The following is a 21,227-nucleotide window of genomic DNA, read 5'->3' on the forward strand; positions in this document are numbered from 1 at the left end:
GCCCATGCATACAAGGGCGACGGTGCTAGCCACCACACCACTGAGCAGCCCCATTTTACAATAATCCTTTTATAATCTTTGAATTCCTTTGAAAATATATGATGAACACACACACACAGGTCCTTGGGAAATCCTCTGAGCAAAAAATGAATTATGTGTCTGTGTATGTGTGTTTTATAAAGTTATTAACAGTCACAGCACAACACAGCAATTTATTCTGTCCAACTCAGTTTTCAAAAATATTGGCTTCTATATCCTACAAGACCAGACTGTAAGATCTTTGTCTCAGGCTGCAGTATAAAAAAAGTAATCTTTATTTGAGCCATGTGTGTTTTGAAGAAGGAATACTTTATAAATCATTCATGAGCTGTAAGCTGTGATTAATTGATTCGTTCAAGTTCATAAAAGCATTAAGTTTTGCTTCACAAATCAATGACTCTCCATTAAGAAGAACATCTTGAATGCCAGGTTATACCAAATCCATTTGGCAGAGCGATACAACTTTCTCATTTTTTCACTTTTGGACTTGATGGTTCTTAATGAATTTTTTTTTTCTATAATGAGCTATCAAGACTTAAGTTGAACATTTTTGCAAGTCATTAATAAAAACTTCTTCTGTTACAAGAATTCTCTCAGTCTTCCATTGCAAATGCCAACAACCTACTCCTAAAGTGAATTTGATGGAGTACTTTTTGGCCGGGGGGAAAAGAACATCCATAAGATGGGTCCAAATTAATCAGTACGGCATTTGTTTTGTGTGGCAACTTTCAAACAGGTTTGTTCAATTGATAACTAACACACTCGTAAGACCAGTAATACAGTGAAATATGAACAGTTGGTAACATTTAACAAATATTCAAGGAAATAAGTGTAAATAGGAATTAATCTGAAACTGAATTTGATATTGATACTTTTTTAAGCTGTCAGTGATACAGATCTTTATCAGCCAATAAAAATAAATGCAAGAAAAAAATTAGATAGTGGTTCAGGGTTTTGTAACACATTTCTTTACATTCGGGGAAAAAATACTGACACCCGGCGTGTTTTACTTTGAGCTGCTCCTCGGTTCACTAAAAACAGCAACTACTGCCTCGTCTCACATTCTTCAGTCATCTACCTACCCTCACTTCCCTCTACAATAATATTTGACAACCTCTGGCCTCTATGTCTCTTAATTAGAAAGGCCAGCACAAACTTCTGGAAACTGCTGCAAAATTTGAGAGAAAGGCTGGGTTCTTTAATAGGCTGCATTTGTGATTTGCCTTCAAGGGCAGCACTATCTAAAGGTGCAGAAGACACCAATGTCCGAGACAGGATTTCTCTGCAATTAGCTCTTTGGGGCATGCAAGTGTCTTTGGTGCCAGTTCAGGGGCTCCTGTCTGTAACAGCACTTTAATTAGCAGAACTGGGAATTCTTACCGGGGTGAACCGGCTCAGCTCTGATGTCTTTATCCAGAAGCATGGGAGTTACTGCCAGCCTGCACACTGTGGTTAGCTCTGGCTGGTATGATCAGACATTTAGTCATCGGTGAATTCTTAGGGACATACATGAAGGGCATTTTCCTGATTGATGATTTACCTCTCAGAGTTCTAAGAAAAGCATTTCTTACTCTGTTTTTGAAAGCTTTTTTACACTGACTTCGAAGCAGCATAATAACTTTATGCTGACTGTTGACCTTGATTATTTTGTAATTGTTCATGGTGGACATAAAACCTACACTTTGGCAAAATGTGCATTATTGTTGATGTGTATTTCAAAATTGGTTTATTAATTTGATGATCCAGTATTCAGTATTCAGTATTGAGAACATTCTGATTAAATCACAAAAGAGTCCTTAGTAGCAACTATGGCCCTCACTGTTACATGATGCAGAATTCAGGACCAGAAAAAAATAATGCAGAATTTGCCAATACTTCAGGGCAGGGGTGGCAAACCTGTGGCTCCCGAGCCACATGCGGTTCTTTGTTTTTGTAAGATGCTGCAGGTGAAAAGAGTAAAGAATTATAAGACTGACAAAGCAGTTCTTGGCAAAGAAGCAACTAAGTGTATTTCTCAATGTTATTTTGATGTTTTCTGCCAGTCCTCTGCATCAAATGTTATATTATAACATAAATTCCTGGTCTCTGGTTTTGTTATTTATAAATGAGTTTTCATTCTTGTAGAATCTTAAATGTAGGTGTACATGAGCTGAGAAACTTCTACACAGTCACCTTGGTGCTCTATATGCCTTGAGTTCAGCCTGTCAACGTTTGACTTTTTTTCTCTTTTGTGATTTTAACAGGAGCGATTGGGTGACCTCATACAAGGTTATGGTTAGCAACGACAGTCACACCTGGGTAACACTTAAGAATGGCTCAAAAGACTTGGTGAGTAATTATGACATTTGAACCCAATCCACTGACACAGAGCGTATGCACAAGGTACAGTCATTATCACGCTGTAAAACCTTGGAGCATTATCATTTTTTTCTTTCTGCTAACTAGCTACATAGGATGTCTTGCTCTATGTGCCCTGTTTGACTACAACGAAACAGAAAAATGAATGCTTGCTCGGGAGTAATTACGGAGCGAGATTTAGCTGCCTGCTTATTTCCAAGCTTAATGAGCCGTGAGGCTAAAGTAAATACTGATGACCCTCCAGCAGATGGGAACTCATCCTGGCTCACTGTCAGAGTTGGGTGCTTTTTTGTAATTGTAATTGTGTAGACAGAAATAACGTTTCTGCAACAATATCACTGATACCTCTGGGTGTATATTTAATCTTGGATGAATGCGTAAATCAAATTATATTTTTGAGGAGAATCATAGTTGTCCTCACAACATCACCAGCCACAGTTTAACTAAGGCTGGTGATGTTGTCTTTGTGGATGATTATAATCTTACAGTGATTTGGTCTCAGCTACAAGCTTCCCTCTCACCCACGCGCTCACCTTTTGTGCCAAATGCCAAACTGCTCTGTTGGTCTTTCAAAATGCCAGATGGGTACAAATAAGGACCCCAGCTGTAGGTGTTAAAATTTACAATAAACCCCAGAGGGCATCATAACTTAATGACATTGTACAAGCACACATCTGTCTAGAGTTTATCACAACAAATCCACCTATTGATACAATCATTGGGTTGTTATCCTTTAATACAACCTTTAAAGGAGTCCTGTAAAGCACCACCAATACAAACAACAGGAACTCATAAGTATTGACAGATCGAAAAGGATGTCACTTTCAAGCCTTTTGTTCAAGAGGCCACAAAGTCCTCATTAGGAGGAAGGACAAGGATTGATAATGGGGCTACGGGCAGCGCTTTGAGCCATGCGCTTTTGTTTGACACAAGGATGGTCAACTTTGAGTTTCAAGTCAAGACACTTACCAAAAACGCTTTTTTCAATACCGTCACTTGGTTTGTGTTCGAAAACCATCATGATTATGGCTAAAATGTAATGTTTTTTCACATGTAAAAACCACCCATTTTGACAAATGTTGATCACTTCCTGCTTAACCTAATTTGGTAACAATTAGAAATCGAAAAGTACTTGGTTTGTGTTAGGAAAAAGAGCATGGTTAGGGTTAAAATATACTCTTATTACAATGACCTACATTAATGACAATTTTACAATTCATATGCAGTTGCTGTTACGACCACAAAAGGTCCCATATTTTTTTACCTAATTATAGGTTGTATCTATCTGCAAGATACCCCCATGTGCTTTCTTTGGTGAGGGAGATGCACATGTTCTAATAAAGTGAATCAAAGGTGTTATTTTCTTTACACATGCTTTCTTTATACTTATGCTAGTTCAAAAGGTGCTTCTTAACATCTGCTCTTTTAGCTGTTGAATGTTCATTATGTTCTGTGTTTCTGCTCTTGACTGTTCATTCCTAATGTGTTTGCCCAAGTAGATATTCAGCGGCAACAGAGAAAAAGAGATTCCTGTCCGGAATATCTTCCCAGTCCCTGTGGTCGCCCGATACATTCGAGTTAACCCTCGCTCTTGGTTTCATGTTGGCAGCATCTGTATGAGAGTGGAGATCCTTGGCTGTCCTATGCCAGGTGACGGGTTTGTATGAACAAAGCAGACACACGAGTGCTTCCTGTCAAACAGACATTTGCAGTGCTTGAAAGAATGAATGCAGGGTTGGTTTTGCTTTTATTTGCTGAGGTTTGGCATAGATAGAATTTGGCACAAGGTCTGCAGAGATTATCCATAGTAACTGGGACACTTTTTCAAGGAAGCTGTTGAGTTATTAATGGTAAATTGATGATTGCCGGGGGGACAATTTATAAATAAAACTTTGCTTAATTTGTGTTAATGTTGTAGCCGAAAACGTACAAGCAAACACTGGATAATCAGTAACTGTATCTAATCTGATTACAGATCCCAATAATTATTACCACAGACGCAATGAAGTCACAACAACCGATGACTTGGACTTCAGACATCACAGCTACAAAGAAATGAGGCAGGTGGGTCACAGTGAACAAGCAACAAAAGACTGCTCCTTCTTAAGAACACTGATCTTTTTTCTCATTCAGCAGAGAGACCAAAGCACAGAGCTATAAAACACTATAAGGAACTTTGAGCAATGCAAGCCAGGTTGCTTCCTTTAGAAGAGCAAAGAGTGCAGCAGAACAAATGAACCGAGCGCTTCAAGCAGCATGAAAATGCATAAAGCATCTTCTGAGTTGTGTCATTACTTATTCATGTAGTAGTCATGAGCAGAAGGAGAAGGAGGGCAGCTGTATTTGTCACTGCGTCTGAGTGGCTGTGATGGTACAAGCGCTGTGAATTGTAATCTTCTGTAATGCAGCAGCTTCCTGTGCCAAACAATCAATTGGAGGTGACTGGAGCTGTTCTTTACCACAGCCATAATGAGACATTGTTCATTGAATGTATGGCTCATTGTAAAGCACCAGCTTTTCTTCTGGTGTGACAGCCTAAAATGCTATATAAAAGTGAATTAATAGACTGCTTCTTTTCTTTTCTTTCTTTATCTCTGAGGCTAATGCATGTCACGCAAGGTGTCCAGCCTCATAAGGCTTTCACAAAGAAAGGAATGACTATTTTTAACACTCCTTTTCTAAAGCTTTTTCACCCTTGACATTTTCAGTGTAGGCATCAGACACCATATCTCCACTTTGGTTTTAGGTTTTAATAGTGCTTTGCTAGAACTTTCAAGTGGAGGCGGCCCATTGTGGCCTCTCATGTGAAGGGCATTTCCCCTGAGAGAAAGAGTGAAAGAAATATCCTTTATATTGCTTGAGGATTGTCCTTTTCTTAGACCACAGTTGTAGTAGCATTGGGAGTACTTTGTAAACAAAGCATAATATAGACAGATACAAGAAAGAGAAATATATTTAATTGATACTTTTCTTCTGTCAAACATTGCAGCCAAAAAGCTTCGTCTTTATTTACAGCATTACCTTAAGCACATAGAAGTAGATGAAACCATAGTCTCTCCCATTCAGTCATATATGTCTATAAGAAAAACAAACACTCATATAGGGTAATGAGGGAGCACACGGAGTATGTATTGTAAAGATGAATTCTTATACGAAAAATGTCCTGAATTGATCCTGGTGAATTGAATTGCCCAGGTACATTTAACAGAGGGAATGCTGTACTTTATTAAGCTGAGAGCAGAACTTTCACCTCCATCGATAAAACCTGACATTTATTTAATGATTTACATGGGTAGAGAAGTAAAGATTGAACCTAGACTTGATGAAAACCCCATCACACCTGACTGATTAATGAGCAGCTGCAACAGCAAATGAGCATTCTTCTGGCAATAATGCAGCTGCTTCACTTACAGCTGCTTAGTCTTTTTCCTCATGTTCTCCTTTGTGTCACCATTCATGCCCATATGGATAAATGATGATTGTTACAGTTTTAATTTGTTTCTCTACAAGCCTGTTTTCATAATTGTCTTGACTGCCTCTCCACAGCCTTTTTCACCGGCTAGAAAGAAAATAAATCAGCTCTGTGACACAGCTCTGACGATATTGTCTTTGAGACGATATTGTTATTTCCAATAACGTAGACCTTATTTTGGACAGTTTTAAAGTTGCAATTGCTCATTATTTAAAGGAGCAATAAAAAACTTTGAGGACTGAAACTAGAAAATCTCATATTTGTGGCAAAATATGTAGCAACAAGACTTTAAAGAACAGTTTAATTGCTCAAAAACAGCTCTTGTCTGCGTCATTTGATGTGTGCTTTGAACATTTGATCTGTCATCTAATGTTTCAAATGAAACTGAAATCTGTGTGGATCAGTTAGTATGCAATATTCCCTTTTCCTAATTGAGCTCCGACTCAAAACAAATACAGAAATAGAAAAGAAACAAAAGTGCTTGAGCTTTGGCAGAATGTTGTTCATATATACTGAAGCATAGGTTAAAACGTCTGTCAGTGTGTGGTACATTCAAAACTGAATATGGCATGAGAACACTTGCATCTCTAAAAACCTTTGGTACACCTCAGAGATGCTAATAGCTTTTACAAAACTGCTGTATTTGACGCCCTTTTAATGTGAGGTCTGGACTGCACTCTGCCATCTCCTTTCTGCAATGTGGTGTGGAGAGCCACTCTTTAATGAACGAGTATCTTCAGTTATGAACACAGAGAAATAACCGTAGGCACCTCAGTGACATGATTGTTAATTTTTTGTTCTTAAAAAAATAATCTAAAAAGTTTAGCCTTTGGAAAGAGCAGCAGTTGTACTCTTGTGAATGAGGGAGAATTTTGTGAAATTTGTGTGATCACAATCACAAGGGAATCTTATGCAATTTAATTCTGTAATTGCAAGACCTAATCTTAGTTACTCTGTTCTGTCCAAAATTTAAATACTTCCGCCATGACTGGCAGATCCTATCAGACTCATGCGAAAGTATAAGCTAGTGTCCTGTTGTTGTGTTGTGTTCATGCTGAACTATTTATCCCTCACAGCTTATGAAGGTGGTTAATGAAATGTGCCCCAACATCACCCGGATCTATAACATAGGAAAGTCCCACAGTGGCCTCAAGCTGTATGCCATAGAGATCTCTGACAACCCAGGAGAACACGAAGCTGGTGAGTGTTAATACAACAATGTGGTTTATTGCAACAACATGAGGCTGCTCAGTTGATTCTAAATAGTAACAACCTCAGAGATCACGCTGAGTTCTCAAACATGTTTTCTCTGACACCTTCGCTGTAGTGATTGCATAATTCATTCCCGACTATCTTTTCACTATTCCTCCTTTCATGCGATCTTGTTGACCAGGTGAACCAGAGTTTCGTTACACAGCAGGTTCCCATGGTAACGAAGTGCTGGGACGGGAGCTGCTCCTGCTACTGATGCAGTTCATGTGTCTGGAGTACCTATCTGGCAACCAGCGGATACGTCACCTGGTGGAAGAGACCAGAATCCATCTACTGCCATCTGTCAACCCTGATGGGTACGAGAAAGCCTTTGAAGTGGTAGGTCCACAAAGCAGCTATTAGTGACCTAATTTCAAGAGCTTGCCTGTTGTGAAAACAGCACCATATCTGTTTATTTGACAGGTCTCTTGTAAAATTGGTCAGGGTCATGGTGCAGGTGCATGCGGGAAAATTAGTTTGGGTGACCTGTTGGAATACATAAAATGAACAATGTGTGCACGTGGGCTGCGTGTTCTGTTGTAATGTATCACTAACACACATGCTTTGGCTTGAATTAGTTGCAGGCCAAGATGAAAGGCTCTGTTTTAAGTTAGATAAAGACAAGTCTGCAATGGAAGCTCCAGAGCACGTCTTTATCTTCGAAATTTAGTAACCTGATATTTAATCGCAAACCAAATCTGTATCTCACAACTTATTTCAATAACAGCTTGTACTTATAAATACATATATATGCATATGAATATATATGAACAGCTAAATAAGATGAGCCTATTGTGTGGCTGTGCAATGGTAGCAGAAGGCAGTTTTTAGTCAGTATAATCTATGATGCTGTCATGGCTGTTGCAGTAATTTAAGCTTTTTGAGCTGTAATGTAATATTCACTTGAATCAGATGTTTTTTCATATTGTAAATAGATAAGCAATAGAACTAATCACACACTGCTTAGCAATTTTTGCTTCTTTTGGCAAATTGTTGTTATCCTAAAGCTGCACATGGCCTTTGAGATTGAAAATTAATCCATAGATAGTAAAGCCGAGCAAAGTATGTCAGAACAGACACAAAAAAATGCCTTGTTAAAGCTGACTAAAAAAAGTAAGGATGTTTTTATTTATCATTATTATGTTTTCAAGAAACAGTGAAACTTTGCTAATGACTTTAAGTTCTTTTTCTCTTGCCAGTTATGAACATCTTCCTCTGTAGAGCATGTTCCTTGATTCCCAAACTGTGTATACAGACAGCATGGGCGTCGTAATCAGCAAAAAAATCATGTACAATGAACCATGTATTGCCCTCCACCTGGGATCATAAATGCATGCTCCCACAAAAACAATTTCCTGTGGATTTTCAACATCCTGTATTACCCTTCAACACAGGGTTCAGAGCTCAGTGGCTGGTCTCTGGGTCGATGGAGCAATGATGGAATAGACATTCACCACAACTTTCCAGATCTCAACTCCATTCTGTGGGAAGCTGAGGCCAAGAAGTGGATTCCTCGCAAAATGTTCAACCACCATGTGCCCCTTCCAGAGTGGTACCAGTCGAAGAACGCCTCAGTGAGTCTGACTGTTAGAAATTTCAATCTTTGCAGGTAAAACAAATCTTTTATTAGCTAATAGTTGAGCCAGGTGCTAGTGCTGGGGAATTTGCAGTTAGCAACATTATCTGATTTATAAGTGCAGCTTATAAAATGCCAAAATTTAAGCTACAAGGGCATTTATATCTGCAAACACAGTTTATAAATGAATTACATTTTAAATGTGGTAAACTACAATATTCCCAAACATCAACTTCTGTGTTTAGCAGCCTTCATAAATGTTTACAGGTGATATTGAAATGAATAAAGACCTCACAGGCTTACAGTGCTTTGTAAATTTCCCGTCCGTGTCAAAGCTATTTTTATGTTTTCCCTCGATGTAATCAGACCAGATGTTACGCTTGCTCTTAAAATGTTGCTTGCTCTTGCTGGTCAAGATAATCCTGCTTTCAGTTTTAGACACAACTGCTTCTTTCTTCTAGAAAAGCAAAGGTGACTCTGCACAAGACTTGTGGTAGCTGCTAAAAACAGCAAAGTCCAAGTCACAGCTTTCTTTTTTATTTTTATCTTCCATGTGCTCAGCTTGTGATTGCCATTTAGTTTCCTGTGACTTCACCTTTAGGTGACAAAGTGTGGCATTGAATTCTTGTCCTGCACCTCCCCCAGAGTTACAAACAAATCTTCACAGTGAAGACCATCAGCCATTTGAAAAGGGTAAAGCAGTCACGAGGATACATCAGCGCTGTCTATTTTGGGCAAAGCGGATGTGCTTGCAATGTATGACGAAGAAGCTGTGAGCCAAAATACACCCAGCATGCTATTAAAAGCTCATCCTCACGAGTGTTTTGACGTTAGTGAGAGCCATGGGTGAGTCATACTGAGCTTCCAGAATAGCTGCAGCTGTGGTGCTGGGATTCCCATCTGTGCTCACAAAGCTGTGAAACCTGTCTTCACTTGCCCCACTGACTTCTCCAACTAGTCCTTAGTAATAAGAGAGCTGGTTTAATTATATGAGCCCCAACAGCAGGGACAACTATTGATTGTAACAAACAAGTACAAGCTACTGGATGCCAGCTGGTTTCAAAGACCTTCTCATCTTTCAGAATAAATGTTTGTGAGATGCTTTTTCTATGTGGATTGTTTAAACAGCCTTTCTGATTTATCATTTACTTTTAGGAGCACATTGCTGAGAGTTTGATGTTAAAATGAGGGACTTGATTTTGTGATCCTATTCGTGCAATGATTGCATTAATTGCATTATCCATGCCTCTTGTGTACCCGCTCTGTAGGTTGCCTTGGAGACAAGAGCTTTGATAGCATGGATGGAGAAAATGCCGTTTGTGCTGGGAAGTAACCTCCAGGGAGGGGAGCTGGTGGTGACTTTCCCGTACGACAGAACTCGCTCCATTGGGGTCACTAGGGAGCAAACCCCCACCCCGGATGACCACGTCTTCCGCTGGCTGGCTTTTTCCTACGCGTCCACCCACCGTCTGATGACTGATGCCAACCGACGGGTCTGTCACACAGAAGACTTTGCCAAGGAGGACGGCACCATTAACGGAGCGTCCTGGCACACTGCGGCTGGCAGTTAGTGTCCATATCTTCTGGGGTGTTTTCTCACTGATGCTAACACTGTCTTATGTAGGATTTACCTGTTCAGCTCAAAGTCTCTGAGCTTTTGCTATGTTTTGTGCATATGAGAACATCTTGCATATGCAGTACTGAAGCCCAGTTTCAAAGCTTCCAGGTTTGAGCCTGAAACTTGCCAGTGACTCAAAAAAAAAATCTCTCTAATTATCACCTCAGCTCTACCCATTACATGGACAAAATTCTGACCCAAGAGTTGACGTGTGCCAACAGATATGTGTCTCTTTCTTGGCAGGTATGAATGATTTTAGCTATTTGCACACCAACTGCTTTGAGCTCTCGATGTATGTGGGTTGTGACAAATTCCCTCATGAGAGCGAGCTGCCTGAGGAGTGGGAGAACAATCGCGAGTCTCTTCTTGTTTTCATGGAGCAGGTAGACCAGCAAAGTAGCCCCCGCAACACACACATTTACTCTGAAGGAAGTCCTGGTGTGTGCAAAATATACACAAAGCTACCAGTAATGAAAAAAAGGCTTTTCACATTTTAGGAAGAGGTTTTGTCTGTGTTTTTCTCACTAAAGTCTTCAAATCTCACTTGATAAGAAGGGATTTATCAATACTATGAGCTATTCAAATAAACAACATTATCCCTTTATGGACTTTCAATAAGCAGCCCAGTGTCAATTAGATTTAGGCACATTTACTTCAAAAGTCTGTCCACCGGAAAACATAAAAGAGGAAATTATGTGTTGAAGGAGTCAACTTATGTCATATTCATTATATGCAGGTGCACCGTGGGATCAAAGGTGTAGTTCGGGACCTGCAAGGTCGTGGAATTGCCAACGCCATCATCTCTGTAGAGGGCATCGGTCATGATATTCGCACAGGTAAACTACGTCGCATTTCACCTGAATCTTTTTGGTAAATGTGATCACTGATTGCTGATTTAAGCTTCAAACCAGTGTAAAATAAAACATTCACCTAAAAATGCTGTATAGATAGTGCGGATGTGAACAGATGTCCCTGTCTGTTCTGCGGCCGCTGACATTTTATGTGAGTAAGATGAGATTTCGCTATCGAAGCAGAAGAAGCTACCTCCAAGCACTCTGATTCAACTGTCTCCACACTTTGAATTATTCCTCGGGAATGAGTCACTCCTGCAGCAAGTTAGTATTTCAGCATAAGATGGAATAAAAAGGGATAAATAAAAGCAGGTGATGTGTTTAAACCATGCCGCCGGTTGAAGTCTACTCCTGCTTTGAATATGACTATTGATTGTGAGTCCTCAAGGCAATTTCTGCTTATGCCTATAAAATGAAGCCTTTATAGTCAAAGTAGTTTTTTTCTTAGAGCGTGAAATCAAATGTCCAAAAGGATTTAAGCCATTATTGCCCCTGGAATTCAGAATAAGCCACTGCTTCCTCTCAGAAATATTACAATTCTCAAATGCAGTCAGGAGAGATTTTAGGATTTTGAAAGGATTTTTAAAAGTGTAGCTTTTCATCTGCTTTGGAGTGACATGAACCTTCAGAAACAGAGATTTGCAAAGTTTTTCTGCTATCACAATGAATTATCTATAGTCACAAGAAGACAGGGCAAATAGCCCATATAATTAGGGAATTTCCAAAATCTGTTTTTCCAAAGTGAAAATATATTAGTTAATGTGCTTTTTATAATCACGCATTTCAGTGAAAAAAAATAAAATAAATGTGAGTAATGTAAGCATGGATTGCCTTTTATAACTGGACCTGCAGCAGAGGCAGATGATAATTCATTTGCCTCAGTGGTTGTTGAAACATGTCAGGTAGGCGTTAAGATGACAGGAAGGAAGCAGCATCAGCAAACTTGTGTACTCTTCTCACATAAAGGCAGCATTAAGCACAGAGGGACCTTGAAAATCCAACATGACAAAGCAGAGCTATTTTTAAGAACAACTCACTTCTTAAAAGTGAACACAAGACTCTGGACATTTATTCTGAGCTCCAATTAAAGGTTTGCACTGCTTTGTAAGCTGTTTAAACTTTGAGTTAAAAAAATGTGCATTTTGTCGCTGTTACAAAAATAATGTAACACCTCCTGCCACTTAACGTGAATTGTATTCATGTGTTCCTTTTCAGGTAAAACACTGAATACAAACCAACAAATATATATATACATACATATATATATACATGAGAATAGAGCCACCCGGGGCTGAGAATGAACAGTACTGGAAGAGACTTCCAAAAAAAGGTCTCAAGTATGAAGAGTTGGACTGCCAAAGGACCTGACAAGATACACACCTACTGGCTAAAGAAACTAACTGCACTCCAAGAATGCCTTGCAGATAGAAACTTCTTCTTCCAGACCCTTCTACTGATGTTAATCACTAATCTTTGCCCCTCTGAAGTGTGAAGATGTTTTATGTCAGGCTGTCAGCACATATTTGCAAAATCCCTTGCCTGTAGCTCAATGTCAAAAAAATCGAGCCACACACTCAAACGGTGCTTACCGCACTGCTCTTGACACTCAAAATGTTCAAGTGCAAAATATTCAACTGTTCCGTCTTTGCGTTCCTTTTCAGCTGCTGACGGCGATTACTGGCGCTTGCTGAACCCTGGAGAGTACCGAGTAACAGCCAGAGCCGAGGGCTACAGCCTAACCAGTAAGAAGTGCGAGGTGGGCTATGAGATGGGCGCCACCAGGTGTGACTTCACCATTGGCCGAACCAACTTGTCACGAATCAGAGAAATCATGGAAAAATTCAACAAGCAGCCCATCAGATTGCCTGTGAGGCAGCTGCAAGCTCGCAGGTCCAGAGAAAGCCGTATGGGAACATAATCACTGCAAGAAGGGGCCAGTGGAAGAATTAAAAGCAAACATCTATATCTACTCTGATCACACTGGAGTGAAGGCAAAGCCCAGGTTTGGACCAGTATCACATTCCTTCAGAGTGCTGCCATTTTAATTAACATTTGGAGACTGAAAACATGGATTAATTTAAACGTGTGCTTTCTTTGATTTTTGTTTAATTTTGTTTGGGTTCATTCGCAGTAATATATTGTCTCTGTTTTCACTGTTGACATACCTTGTCTTTGTATCGATGGTAAACATTTTGCTATTTCATTCTGTCAACATTGTGTCTGTGTCTAGAAGAAATATTAAGTTATGTGTTCACTTTTATGTGACGCTGACTATAACTGCCACTAGTACAAATTGATCATATCACAGCAAAATTTTCTCAATAAAACTGTAAAAAAAACAAGAACTGCCACGAATGTCATTATGTACATACTTATTAACTTATATAACAGTTATATAAGCCATTACAAAAGCTTTGTTACCAGCTATCGTGGACTTGTGACTTATTGCATATCATAGTTGTTTTAAAGAAATAAATTTTGCTTTTAGTTTTTAATGAATCTTTGCACAAACTTTAAGAAGTTAAGTTCTTTAGCTAATCATGCCAATAAAATAAACTCTTGGAAACAAGGTTGGATCCATCTGTTATACTCTATCTGTTTCACACCTTTCACAGCAATTACTGCAGCTCAAAATATCTGTTTATGTTTGTGTTAATCAAAGGATGTTCAAAGTCTTCCTGGAAAGTGCTTATGATTGGTGAAAATTGTAGAGAAAAGAATATTTTTCTTCCCCGAACTACATGTTGAAGTGTCCTTGGGCAAGATATTGAACTCCACGCTACTTCTGATGCATCCATCAGAGTGTGAATCTGTGTGATAGAAAAAAAGCAGCCTATAAAGCCTGTAACACTTTATTTAGTAAAAAGTGACTGTAGTATATATTCTAAAACGACTTTGACTAGTTATCTAGACTAGAAAAGGCTGTATTAAAGCTACAAGTGCTACAAATGCCATTTTACCATTCATTTTCATAGTGGGATTTTACTATTCAGAAAATATTCTAAATTACACATTTATGATGCTTGAAGATTTGGAAAAAGGTGTTTTAAATCAAAGATTTATTAAGTAAAATAATAAAGATCAATGCAATATTTTAACAAAAACACATTAAGTGTTGGCACAACACTTAACACGTAAAAACACAACACTGCACAAAACGTGAAATTTCAGAAAACACAACAACAATTCACATAACACAACATTTGATTAACACATCATGAAAGAAGACACATTTTGCATTTTTTGAACAAAAAAAAATGACAGACAGGCAAGAGAACAGAACAGCCAAGTCCTGAAAACCAGGAAATGGTCACATAAAGGAAAACTATGTATTTGTGCTGATGAAGACTAAATCTTTGTCAGCCAGCAAGACCTTCTAAGTAATGCATTTCAAGAAGACCTGTGGACTGTGAGTCCAGGACATTTTGTGTGTTTAGCCAAGCATAATTGGATAACCGGTGCTTGAATAAATAACTCAATAGTGCTTCTTTTAAGAAGTATATTTGACAAAACAGCACCATATACAGAACTTACCATATATAAGTGGAATTAAGGACTTTTCTGTTTTTTTTTTCTTCTTTAAATGTTAATCTCTAACAAGGTGTCAATCCAGAGTAAACAGATACTGGCAGGTAAACACCTATGCTCAAATCCGTGGTCAGTGAAGAGTTCACAGTCCGTCTAAGATTTGTTTTTGAGGGGATCAAGACCTTTATGGAAAAAGGAATTGAATCAAGTTGAAAAAAATAAATGAATAAAGTATTTTCAGCAACAAGTGGTTAACTGTGATCCCCTTATAGGTATGATTAATGTTAGAATTACATCTGATTTTACATCTGTTCCTGCTTGATTGAACATCTCTGATGGAAAAAAAAAACGTGCTTACTTCACAGAACTTGGCTGCAATAACATGCTTATTTTAAGCATCGTCTCATTTTGTTTCTGGAGCAGTGAGATTGTATCTTGGGAGTGTCAGGGTAGAGAGTCTAATTATCAGAGCTCTGCCAGGGCTTTTACAGATCACTGGTTAATCTGACAATGCTAGCCTTCCTTCTCTCTGGCCAACATATAATCAGGGGATAGCTTTAGCCTCTTATCTCATCCTCCAAAGTTTATTGAGCAGAGTCTTACCCACCTATCACCATCTCAGAGTACTGGACAGCATGAGAATTATCAGTGTTTGTTAATATTATAATATTTGTTGTAGCTCTACGTCATCACCACAGGCCAAAAGTGAAAAAGTACATATGTAAATCTTTGAGATGGTGTGCTGTTACATATTGAAGGGTTGCTGGTTTAAAACCCTTGATCACAAATCACAGAGCATCTGCAGATGCATGCTTTCGCCTATACAGAGAGCCAGTGGCTCTCAGTATATACAAAACCAAAAAATTTGAATAATTTGAATTGCAATCTGATGATAGGTCATCAGGTCAAAAGAGAAGAGATCACCAGGATCATTTCAATTCATGCTGTTGGGAATATGTGTGGAGCAGATTGTCATAGCAATCTGCTCTGTTTTTGAAGTCATGCAAAATACATCCATCCAATTTCGATACACACTTAATCCAATTCAGGGAGCCTACCCCAGCTCCCATTGTGTCAGAGGCGAGGTACAACCTGGATGGTTTTAGACAAGCAAACAATGAGACAAAAAAACATGCATGCTCACTTTCAAGTAACGTGCATCTGCATGTTCTAATGTAAAACTACTATGCTGATTGTCTCACATTCTCTGGTCTAAACACTTGGGGAAAAAACTCCACACCCAACCTAACACATACATTTGAAATTGTAAATTTTTTACATATAGTTTGAATCGTAGAAAACATACTTTTATTGCCTTCCATGGAACCAGCGTGATTGAAAAAATTCAACATGAATAAATGCATGTAATTTTATTTCTTTTTATCTTCTAATACTTAGGTTTGACTGGGAATGTGCATATTCCCATCAGATGACATACATGTGTTGAAAAATGTGCAGGGATTTTAATTTTTAATGAGAGCCTGTAAAACAACTTGTAATCCAGACTTCTTCTATATGGACAGCATTCCTGTGAATAAAGATGAGCGTGAATGGTGGTTGGCTGGGTGAAGGAGGATCATATAGTGTGCAATGTGTGTCGTATAGCTGCATGGTGCACCCAACTGCTCTGATATTGTGCAGACGTGTGGAAAGACACAGGTTTCTTCAGAAGTTGGTTAAGCCTTTAATGTTTTAGAGCTCTGGCTTGGATATCACAGGCGAGAGTTGCTATGGAGTGTTGATGAACTAGCTCTTCGTCTCCCTCGCTTAAACCGCAGAGTCAGATTGCACTCTTTTCAAGGACATCAAAGACACATTGAAAAATGTTACAATTTCTGGATTCATTTTCAAATCTTACAGTACTCTGCTAATGTAGTTTCCCTGGAGTGCAAAACACACATTTATACAATTTTAATTTAGTAGTTTAATTCAATTCAACCTGAGTAAAAATTAATAGGTTTGTGACTCGTGGGTCATGTTTCTCTCCCTTTTGGCTATACCTTCCATTTGAAACGATGCTATACTTATCATGAATTATATCCTGTAAAGGAGTTACTGGAAATGCAAAATTCTAACTGAAATAAAGTTTTATGAAACAGCAGCAGTGAGATAACTAGAAAGGTTTCAAACGAATATGTAGAACTGCTCAGAAAAAATAAAACGAAGGTGAACGAGTAAATGTTTTAAGATCAATGTTCACTGTCTAAATCTGTTCCCAAAACCCCTCGGATGATGACACAAAAGATGAACTGACAACACATAGCAATACTGTGAAAATGATTTCATTACCATTTTAAAAGTTCCAACTATGAGACAAAGACCAGTGGTGTGTGTGAAAAGGTAGTGAAGATAAGGAGTCTGCCAGGAAGTAAAGAGACAAGGTTACTGTCAAAAGACACATACTCCCTTCTAAAGCTCTGAAATTTCACAAGGTCACCAAGCTTAATTTACGAACAATTTTTCATCTATTTCCATTGTTTATTTTCAGTCTTTAAATGGAAGAATTGTCCGTTTTAGACAATCAGTAAATTCTAGAAGTATTGGGCAGCCTCTGAAGAGGGGTAATCAGACAGAAAAATGAAAACACCTGGTGCACATGTCATTGTATGGTCTTCCGAATTGTGTTGGGGGAGGTCAAAAGCAAAAAGTAGTACAAGGTCAAAGTCTAAAATGTCTTCTTACAGAAAAAAAACTAAAAACTATTTGGTATGATTAGAGATGTTTTTGGATGTTACCAAACTTCCACAGACCATTTTCACTGCATGACATGTCAAGAGCAGTTTGTACACTCTCACACGGCACTGAGAAGAGGTCCTACAAACCAAACACCTGTAGGCTGTGGGTATGTGGGGCTTTGATGGACACATGGTGGCACTACAGGACCTTGGCCTGTTGGGGAAAAAAGAGAAGAAATTCAACTTCCTCTAGTTTCAGTCTTAAAAAAAAAGCACCAAAGTTGTGCCACTTTGGTGCAACTGCCTCACTAAACAGCACAGTGAGAACGTGTGACCCACATTTTTCATCACACACAGTTGAAAGCAGATGGTGACATAGAGAATCAGCAGTTTGTGAAATGATAAGCATCACCCGGTTCTTGTTTTTTTCATATAGCACACAGATTGTTGTAGTGAATATGTGTTTTTTATTTGGATTAGATTTAACTAGGTCAAAGGCCTAAATCTTCTGTGTATTTTGGATTTTTTCCAGCAGAGGAGAAACTGAATGCTTTTGTATTACTGCCTTTTTTCTTAGACTCCCCAAGAATGAGCCCAAAGAGATGGTGCTCCACTTTGTTAAATATCTGTGGCACTGGATAAACATGTCAAAATGAAACCTCACTGCACCACAGTATTAACCCCCCTTTATAGCCCAGGCATATATTTATACATATTCTATCTATGTTGTTTCATTGCATTAACAACAACAACAAAGGTCATAAAAAGAAAAGACAACATGCATTCTTTTGTTTTACAGTTCAAGGTGTCTACTTTTCACTTTGAGTGGTGGTATATTTGTCACTCAGGGAGGTCTGTTGACTGAGTGGGTTGAAGCAAACCATGATTAAGCTGTGTGTCATGGTCAGTGCCACCCACCTGAGGATAATCATTGGCTCCTGGTGTGGTAATCAGTGTACGGAACCTCAGCCGTTTACTGCCAAGGCTGTCTCGGTCAGCTGCTGATGTTGTTTCATTACCACCTGCATTGTAGTGTGAACAGAAAAATTGCCTCCCTCTGACTGACTGATTGCAGGTGGAAACAGTGTGAGCAGACACAGCTACTTGTGAGCCATATGACCCTTTTTCAAATTCTGCTGTTTATGCCCTACACTGATGCATTCTTAAAATTGTCAATACCTCTTGAGACTTGATTTATCACTCAGCCATGAATTCACTCCCCCTGAGCGATTTTCCACATCCCTGTCTAAAACCCCAGTTCCAAAAAAAATATGGAATGCTGTGTAGATATAAATAAAATCAGAATGTGCAGAGATTCAAATCTCAAACAAAATAAACAAAATAACATTGAATACATGTGTTTGCGAGGAATTTACCATTTCATGAGAAAATATTTAAATATTTGAGAGGATGACAGCAGCAACACATCTCTAAAAAGTTGGGATTGAGAGCAAAAAAGGCAGATATAGTAGAACACATGAATACGTATGAACGTGTTGAAACTAATAAGATTAATTGGCAACAGGCCAGTAAATACAGAAAAACCTATTAGAGATATAAGGACACACAATGCTCACAACAGAAAGAAAAATGGTATGAAATCACATTAAAAGTTATCATGCATTATCATGACTTGTGAAATGTTCTTAAATAGTCTGCTTTGATATAAAAGAATGGAAAATTCTTGTTTGCTAATAATTAAGAACAAGATCTCCCTCTACTTTCATAATATAGACATTTAGATTTGCAATAGCACATCAGCTGTTGCTCTCTCAAAAAGGCTGTGAAGAAACAAAAAGATTCAGGAAATTTATTCAATATCAAAATTTATTTTGACAAAGAAAACCAACTAAACACTCTCTAAATATTCTTTCTGTTTTATGTTCACCAGTTTCATTTCAGTTTATGGCTAAGAGATGAGCAGTATACAAGTTTAGCAGCTGTAAATGTATCTGTGACAAAGTGGGGGAGATTTCATCTGTTCACCACTTGTCCCTTATACATTGACCTTATTGGGCTGCAGGTTTAACTGTTGGATGTTCTGTTTCTTTGTTCATATTTAACATTATTTGTTATTTGTTCAGACCAGACTTTCAGGACTGGTGTTTGGGAGTGGCCAAGCTCAGCACTTCCTGACTTCAGATATTGGTGACATCATAGATTACATCAGAGGCTAAAACCAAGTGGAGGGTTTTCTTCTTTTTTCAAAACTTTCTTTATTTTGTATGTTTGACTTATTTTGAAGTAATGTGGATAAAACTGGTATATTGTTCAAGTTGTTTGGTTAGTGTTTGAGTTTTGAATTAGTTAATTGGATTTGTTTGAAAAAAGGTTACTGTGTAAATTGACCTTTTGGGTAATGGTACAGTCTAATGTAGAACAGGTGTGCCTTCAATTGTGCATAAAGGCAGTAGGTTTTTGGGCTCCAAACCCTTAAGAGGAGATGTGTTCTGTACGTGTGTTGCAGCTTGATTTCACCTTCTTTAGTGTGTGTGATTTTTCCAATTGTATGATGTAAAAAAAAAATGGAAATAAATGCTCACTTCAAAGAAGTTTGAAGGTCTGCTAAGTCTGCTTACTTTCCACCTTTTAATGATCCTTGAGCCAGACTACCTTACACAATCCCATACAACTATGATATTTAATGCCTTGAGGAGATTTTATTTTTTTATTTTCACTTTTTCTTTCTCACTTTTTCAACTTAAGCAACACCGAAGCATTGCCAACTGTAGTGGCTACAATGTTGTGATTATATAAGAATCAGCTTTGTTTGCCATACATGTGAACATATGCAGGAGCTTTTTCTTTCTCTTAGTGAGTACTACAAATACAGCAAAGAGGGAAGGACAAAGATGAACAACGTCAAGTCAAATAAACTTTACATATAGCTGTATCAAAACTAAACAAAAAAAAAAGTTTGATGCGGCACAGGAACTTAGCCTCTATCCTTAGACCAACCACTCTGACATAGTACTTCTATCATTTTTGTCCTATTGTCATTGTTTGGGGTGACTTCAAGGTTATGTTGATATCCTGTTTTATTCAGATGGAAGTCTTCTTTCATTTGTCATTTTGGTTTTGCTTTCTTTCATCCTTGTTTGTACGTGTATCTCATTACTTTGTCTTGACCATTTTGTTTAATCTCTTCATTTTTCTCTTTGGCCTTATCCACTGGTATCTGTTTAAGCACTTTTTTTTTAAATGCAAAGACATGTTATCCAGTCAAGATTTACCACAAGTGTTAACACATATCACATGACTATCCCCATACACTAGCCATGCATGAAAAACAGGAAGGAGGAGGTTGGTTGTTTTGATATGGTACTAATGTGACAGGGGTGTGACAAATCAGGGAAAGACCACACAGGCCTTTACAAAAATCACTTTCCCTGTCAACACATCAATGCTTCAAACTGAGTTTCTGCTTTGTTTCCCTTTGTCAAAGATTTAATTTATCAATTTATCCACAGGTGAACAGAAAGCCAAAATATATAGAAAAAAGACAATACCAACTTATGTGTAACTGTACAAGGCCTTTCAGGTCAGGTTTGTTGTTGTGTCTCACAGTTCTCTTAAAATTAATGGTAAACTGCTCGGCTCTTGGATAGCCGAGTTGTAAGGAAATATATTTATGTTTGAGATTTTTATAGACATGTAATGGTTGGATAAGCAGTAGATAGTAGTATTTATAGGTTAGCACAAGTTAACTGTTTACTATCATACACCTTACCACGACAGCACCAGAAATCAACCTGATTGATTGGTTAGGAGTGATTTTTCCCTTTTGTATGCAAGATAAATATGAATGCAACCATCAATAAAGAGTGTGGACGCTTTCGTGACCAGTTAGGATAAATCC

At 38.2% G+C, this 21,227-nt stretch overlaps 2 protein-coding genes across 3 annotated transcripts in view; both read left to right on the plus strand.

Moving 5' to 3' along the window:
• Window positions 1–13,379, plus strand: part of cpxm2 (carboxypeptidase X (M14 family), member 2) — a 35,786-nt gene extending 22,407 nt beyond the window's left edge. For both annotated transcript variants that reach the window (XM_072373802.1, XM_072373801.1), the window contains 10 exons: window positions 2,283–2,367; window positions 3,897–4,047; window positions 4,373–4,461; window positions 6,946–7,069; window positions 7,263–7,459; window positions 8,515–8,694; window positions 9,965–10,262; window positions 10,558–10,697; window positions 11,051–11,150; window positions 12,827–13,379. In XM_072373802.1, coding sequence (XP_072229903.1) covers window positions 2,283–2,367; window positions 3,897–4,047; window positions 4,373–4,461; window positions 6,946–7,069; window positions 7,263–7,459; window positions 8,515–8,694; window positions 9,965–10,262; window positions 10,558–10,697; window positions 11,051–11,150; window positions 12,827–13,083 — 1,621 coding nt within the window. In that variant the 3' untranslated portion in view covers window positions 13,084–13,379. The remainder of the gene's footprint in view (window positions 1–2,282; window positions 2,368–3,896; window positions 4,048–4,372; window positions 4,462–6,945; window positions 7,070–7,262; window positions 7,460–8,514; window positions 8,695–9,964; window positions 10,263–10,557; window positions 10,698–11,050; window positions 11,151–12,826) is intronic.
• LOC140278195 (carbohydrate sulfotransferase 15-like) overlaps window positions 1–21,227 on the plus strand; it is a 234,996-nt gene that overhangs the window by 61,270 nt on the left and 152,499 nt on the right. The window lies entirely within an intron of this gene.

This window comes from Leuresthes tenuis, unplaced genomic scaffold, assembly GCF_036924035.1.
Source record: "Leuresthes tenuis unplaced genomic scaffold, fLeuTen1.0.hap1 SCAF_20, whole genome shotgun sequence".
NCBI classification, from domain to species: Eukaryota; Metazoa; Chordata; class Actinopteri; order Atheriniformes; family Atherinopsidae; genus Leuresthes; species Leuresthes tenuis.